The following is a 6,331-nucleotide window of genomic DNA, read 5'->3' on the forward strand; positions in this document are numbered from 1 at the left end:
AAATTAATTTAAACTCATAAAATAACATACATAACTGCTCGGGATCAAAGCCTAATAAATGACAGTTTACCAACCGGCATACATTTTTATTATTTTCTAAAATCTATCGATATTTACACATCTAAATACACTAATAAAAAAACTATAAAATTTAATAAAAAATATAACTAACCTCTTGAAGATTCCATACTTTCTGATAAATATTAATAATAAAAATTCCAACCGCTTCAACATTTTCACAGATAAAAAAATATTCCAACTTCTTCACGCTACACCAATATATAAAGCCCTGTTAATAAAATTAAAATTAGTAAAAATTAAACTAACAATTATTAAATAATATTATAAATATTTATAGAATCTACCTTATATATACAATCCGAAATATTATGGATAAAATATTAGAGAGGTAAAGAATTTAGAGAGAAAATGTAGGGAGAAGGGCATTTTTTTGGTAAATCTGAATTCTCACCCTATTTATATTTGGCGAACAGCTCTTCTGAATAGGAATAGATTCCCTGCCATTTGGCAGAAAATCTTGACCAGCTTTAATGCTGGTTCAGCAACCAGCATTAAAGCTGGTCAAAGTAATTAAAGTTGCTCACCAAGTTGCTTGGCGAGCAGCTTTAATTACCCACGTGTTGATTAAGGGTTGATTTGGCGAGCAGTAAAAAATATTGTACCTACTCGCTAAGTCATTTGGCGAGCACGTACTAATATGGCATAAAGTGGGAAAAACGAAAAATACGGCACAGAATAGAAAATACTCTCCCTATTAGACACAATCTGAGAAATAACCCGATCTTTTAAGGTAGTTTCTCTTTCCCTTTAGAACCAGGCCCAACAGTGTGAAACCCATAATCACTACGGATGACACTCGCAACTGTGGAACAGATTGGAGAACCAACAGCCTAGGTACTAGTAGGATAAGATGAAGGTGGCACTGGAATAACCTCCGTGCAAGTAGAAGAAGACTGAAGTATTGAAGTTAAATGAGTCCTTTGTGGCATATGATGTGAAGTCCTAACAGGGGTTCAAATAGTACTAATCACAGGCATCTCAGAACTTGGCTGGTGACTGTTGCCAAAAGACAGTTGTACTACTTATCATGTCATCTTTAGAGCTATGTAATAGAGGATTACATTTTAACCAATAGCCAAACTCAAAATCTCTAATAAAAGGAATATCCTACTGTTTATCAGATTCCCTGCGGTGGCAATCACCAGTCCTATGATCCATAAGTCCACAATAGAGAAATATATCAGGCAGATTTTCATGTTTAACAGAAATCCATGTACGTTCAGCCGGGGCTAGTAACGTATCCAGCGACTTTACGACATAAAAATGGTTGACGCGCAATAGGTTCAAAATCGAATTGAACAAACTTGGCAGATAAAGAACCTTCACAACTATAACAATAAAATATTGTTAACAACATTTTAAAGTATAAACTTCATTGAAATTAACAGCTAATGAATCTCAAAAAGTTATCATTCTTAACAAGTTTCTGATGATCAATGATCTACATAATCATTCTCAATTCTAGCAAAGGCAACAGCAACAGGACAGCAGGAGCACCACCATTAAAACCATCTGTAAAAAGTTCAAATAAATACTGAAATAAGCTTGATATCACAGTTTTATAATTGCAATACAGAAGACAATGTTGTCTCATTGGCATTGATCAAATAAGCAAAAAAATGCACGTCTCTGATGAACTCAACTTGAGAAAAAATGAATAAATGAAGAAAGTTGCAAGAAAATTGAAATGTTCAACCATCGGCATAATTACTAAGTATATGCTATATAGATCTATGTTGGGTGCTAAAAAGAGGAGAAAACATGAGCTTATGGATGCAAGTTTTTGAGAGTCATGGAAATCAAAAGACATTATATTCAATTGCAAAGTTATAATGTGCTTAGGTGCAAAGGGAACCAGGAGATAAAAAGAACATCTTTTCACTTCAAAAAAAGATATGTTTCTAGTTTTCACATTTGTTCACTACATGAAGATCATGAATAACACAGAACAAATTGCAAATTTATATTACGATTGATTGGAATCGACAATCAAGAAAAAAATAAAAGAACAAGCAAATGCACAACCTAGCCAAAAATTAGACAAATAGTACAAATGCATATGCTAATCACATCATCATGCAACAAAACCATCAATCTATATTATAGATATACATCTTTTTAGTTTATTTGAGTTTCTTACCTCTTAGTATTCTATAATGTTACTGGAGTTGAACCCATAACTATTGGTGAAACTCTTGCTAATTCTGAAAAATGAAATCAGTTAACTTCTTGTTTTTTTTTTTTTGGCATGAAACAGTTAACTTGTTAAAACACATGTAATTTAGATAAAAAATTAAGAACAAATTAAATAAAAAATAGATAAATTACCATTCTCTACTTCATCATATTTTTCAACTCCGCCATTGCATGTCGAAGATCAATTATCAATGAAGATCGCAGCCAATTTTGAGCACATACAGGAGCTTCTACCATCATTGGAGAAAGAGAGCTTCCAAATGGATCAGTATCCCCTTAGATGTACTAAAAGCTGACTCCGAAGCCACAGTTAAAATTGGAGTTGGCAACACGTCTCTTGCCAATTGTGAGAGGATTGAACACCTAGGAGAGTTAGTCTTCCACCAACCTAAAATCTCCAACATTATTTTCAATCAGTTTCAGTCTATTAATTGTTTAGTGATGAAAATATCAGAATATCAAAATATAAACTGATTGAACCAATACAATCCAATCGCTTTGGCATATGAAGGCCCATAGGTAGGCTTTAATTTATAACACATTAAAATGATAAGAGTTTTATACTTTTATTAGCAGTAGAAGATGAAATTCACAAATTTCTAAGACTGGTCTAGCTCTAGCCAAAATGAATCAAATTAGCTTTTTCATCTGCTAAACAAATAAAACTAAAACTAGTATAGCCAATACAAGCTGCAAGTGGCACAGAACATCAGAATCTATCATGTAGTGAACCATAGACATCATCCATACACATTATGCATACGCAAATACGCCATATACATCATCCATGAACAAGTTCAATGTTAGAAATAATCAAAATGCTTTTCTAATCTCAATCAAAATTACAAAAAACTCTAACATTATGCACGAAGTTCAAGCGAAAACAACAATAACAAACAATCAATCGAAAACAAAAAGCTCAAATTTGGATTAAAACCCATGATAAACAAAACAGACAAATTAGAAGCTAACGACAAAAAATGAAAAACAGGACCATAAAATGAGAGTAGGATTGAAAAATAGTGATAAGAGTACTTTAGAGGACAATGAAATGAAACTGGAGCTGCAGAATATGAAGAGAAAAACCTTTGAGAAAAATGGGATTAGCAAAATTTGCAGATTGAATGGAAGTTTGACATTCAATGAAAGTTCACACAATTCTTTTTTCCACAATTATGACTATTACATTCTTTTTAAACATTCCTAACAATTAAAAAAAAAAACGAAGCAGAGTTCCGCACTCTGGAACCCATTTTCACCAAGGTGAGTTATGATGCATTTTAATAAAAACAGAATCCTTTTAGCAATATCCAAATGACAAGTCAAAGAGAACAAAGAAAAAAATAAAGCAAATTGTTAATGAATTCCGTCCAATGATCATGTTCCGCTCATTCTGTTTCCTCCAGAAAAATAAAAAAAATAGAAGAAAAAAAAAAGAGCAATAATTAGATACCATAGTCTTTCACCTATTTATTCCAAAAGGAAGAAAAAGGAAAAAGGACTCGTCTTTTTCCTACATTGCGTTCTTAATTATAGGATGAAACTTTTGTTCAATTCATCTATATGCCTCTATGGTAAGTGTTGAATCTATTGACAAAGCATGTCTCTCTTCTATAAAGTGATGTTAGGAGAACTTCCAAACAGTAGAACATATAATCAAATCAAAAAGCAAAAAAACGTGTGAAACTATGCGTGTCACTGAGGCTTCTTTCTTAGGAAACAGTTGTTCATTTGCAGTTTCTTTCTATAACATCATTTTAGTTTCCGTACATAATGTCAAACTTATACGATTTATTACAATTTGACAACAGCACCATATGACACCATCTACAGATCCAGAAGCACTCGTGGTGAACCATCCAGGAAGAAAGAGTTCTGTTTACAGGTAAAGAGAATTGCGTATGCATAGAATTGGCAGTATAAGTGTCTTAAACTTCTAACGAGACCTCTTTTTTTCAAATCTATACAAGTTACCAAAAAATGTATGGACATAAAATGATCTTGATAAGACAATACCTGACTTGTTAAAATGCAAAGAAATTTTATTAGCATCGACCTTTAACCTCCTTCGCAACTTTCTTCATAATTCTCAATTTTTTCAGCCCATTAGTTTCAACTCTGAGAGAAATGATTGTACCAAAATGCCTTTTATTTACGCATTCAGTTGGCTACTAAATCCTACCCCCTATGTTGAAAGCACAACCAATCAAGTTAGGCCATCAAAAAATAAATGTGGCTAAGACTTGGCAAGCATGATGCTGAGTGATATAGTGTAATTAAGAATAGTCACTTCTTCTCCAGCCTTTTACAAGACCAATTTGAATCCCTCAGACAAGAAATCATCCCTGAAAAATAATAAGATATGTCAGTAAGTCGCATGTAATTGAGCAATAACTAAACATTCTGAACAAGCAGCCACATAAACTTCTATTACTTACCTCTTCTTCCGACTTTTCTTCTTGTCGAAATCGTGATGTGCTCTCTCAAGCAGCCTATTTGCATTTACTGCAACAAGGCTTCCAACACAAGATTCTGATTTAAATGTAATAGGCATATCTTGAATCCAAATATTGCTGACTTTTCTCCTCCGAAGGTCATACCAGAAAAGGTGTACATCATTGTGCTCTATAAGAACTTCATTACCGCTCTCCGAATAAGCTAGAGGCTTAAGAGATCTAAGAGTCCCAATAACTTCCTGACTTGCAATAGAAATCAATTTACGCCACGACTCCTTGACCATATACTCCTTCATCACCCAAACATCAACACGCTCATAGTGAAAATTCGCTAGCAAACAAAGACATCCTCGAAGAGCTCCAATCTCCGTTTTAAACTGCACATCCGCAAACTCAGGCTGCGGCACCTCCTTATAACCCTCAACCCCTAAGTCCAAAGCCACAATGATGTTCGCGACATCAAAATCCGGACTTCGGCTCACTAACCAATGTAAGGCACCATTAGCATAAACACCATTTTCGCCGGGATACAAAACACAATAAGGCATATCAGCAATCCTTCGCCAAAAATTCTTTCGTAAACTAAAGACTTTAACTTCAGACTCGAAACTCTTCCTATCAACCCCGGAAAACTGCGCAATCCTAACAACCTTATAATCATGGAAAACACAGTCATACCCGAATCCGAAAACACTAACCCGACAAGAACACATGCCGAAATATCGCTTAAGCTCAACAGGCAAATAGGGCAAAACACGGTAAGTTCTAATAGATGGGTTCCACAGAGCAATATCATCAACAATGTTAGAAATACAAAGCAGCCCATTACAAGAACCTAAGATTTTGATACTATGATTATAACACATCAAAGGATGGTCAAGTAATTTGATTCTATGAGGTGAATCAAAGGATAAAGAGTAAAGCTCTGAATTCTTGAGTATGATGCTTAAATTAGAAGCGGTGTGTAGTGAGTGGCTTAGATGTAGGTAAATGAAAGTTGGACTGTCGATCAGAGAACGCCATGGTTTGGATACAGACCTGCAGCAGAGTAGATTCTTGGGTGGTAAGCGGCGGAGGATGTCGGCGATCATTTCCAGAGGTAGATTTGACATGATGGTGACGATGGATGTGTTGTAGTTTGAGCTTGATGTTGTGTTCTTTAAGGGTTGCTTTGATCTGGTTGTGTGCTTTGAGCCATACGACAGTTCAACTTGTGTTCACCATTCAACTGTCTATCAATTAATAACTACTACTATATCCTAAAACAATAATCCACTCCCTTGTTTCACACAGTTTAAAAATCAAAATTAATACTCTTTTCGTCTTAATAAAGTTATCCATTTTATCTTTATCACACAATTTAAAAAAACAATTATCATTATAAATTTTATAAAAAAAAATATTTTTCTTATTATTTTTCTTATTTAATATGAATTTCATTTGCAATTTACTCATAAATGAACTTTAAATAGGGATAATATAAAGAAATTGAGTTTAAAAAATAATATTTGTTAAAAGTGAATAAGAGTTTAAAAAAACTCAAAATAGACAAGTCTATTAGAACGGAAAGAGTAGTTTAACTTTCACAATTTAAACTT

At 33.7% G+C, this 6,331-nt stretch overlaps 1 protein-coding gene across 1 annotated transcript; it reads right to left on the reverse strand.

Annotated features, from left to right (window-relative positions):
- Positions 1 to 1,393: 1,393 nt before the first annotated feature.
- On the reverse strand, positions 1,394 to 5,961 carry LOC126656564 (F-box protein CPR1-like). The gene is made up of 5 exons (XM_056106150.1): positions 4,716 to 5,961; positions 4,294 to 4,622; positions 2,410 to 2,665; positions 2,222 to 2,285; positions 1,394 to 1,593 (listed from the first exon to the last, which is right to left on the reverse strand). Exons 1-2 carry the CDS (start codon positions 5,843 to 5,845, stop codon positions 4,583 to 4,585), a joined length of 1,170 nt encoding a protein of 389 aa, XP_055962125.1. The 5' UTR covers positions 5,846 to 5,961; the 3' UTR covers positions 1,394 to 1,593; positions 2,222 to 2,285; positions 2,410 to 2,665; positions 4,294 to 4,582.
- Between the last annotated feature and the right edge of the window lie 370 nt (positions 5,962 to 6,331).

The sequence above is a fragment of the Mercurialis annua genome, linkage group LG1-X (assembly GCF_937616625.2).
Source record: "Mercurialis annua linkage group LG1-X, ddMerAnnu1.2, whole genome shotgun sequence".
Classification (NCBI taxonomy): domain Eukaryota; kingdom Viridiplantae; phylum Streptophyta; class Magnoliopsida; order Malpighiales; family Euphorbiaceae; genus Mercurialis; species Mercurialis annua.

Bases quoted from the DNA above. Each gene is read 5' to 3' on its own strand.
- LOC126656564 (XM_056106150.1), bottom strand. From the start codon at position 5,845: ATGTCAAATCTACCTCTGGAAATGATCGCCGACATCCTCCGCCGCTTA. The intron at 4,623-4,715 runs GTAAGTAATAGA...ATTATTTTTCAG, and splicing joins AAGAAAAGTCGGAAGAAGAG to GGATGATTTCTTGTCTGAGG.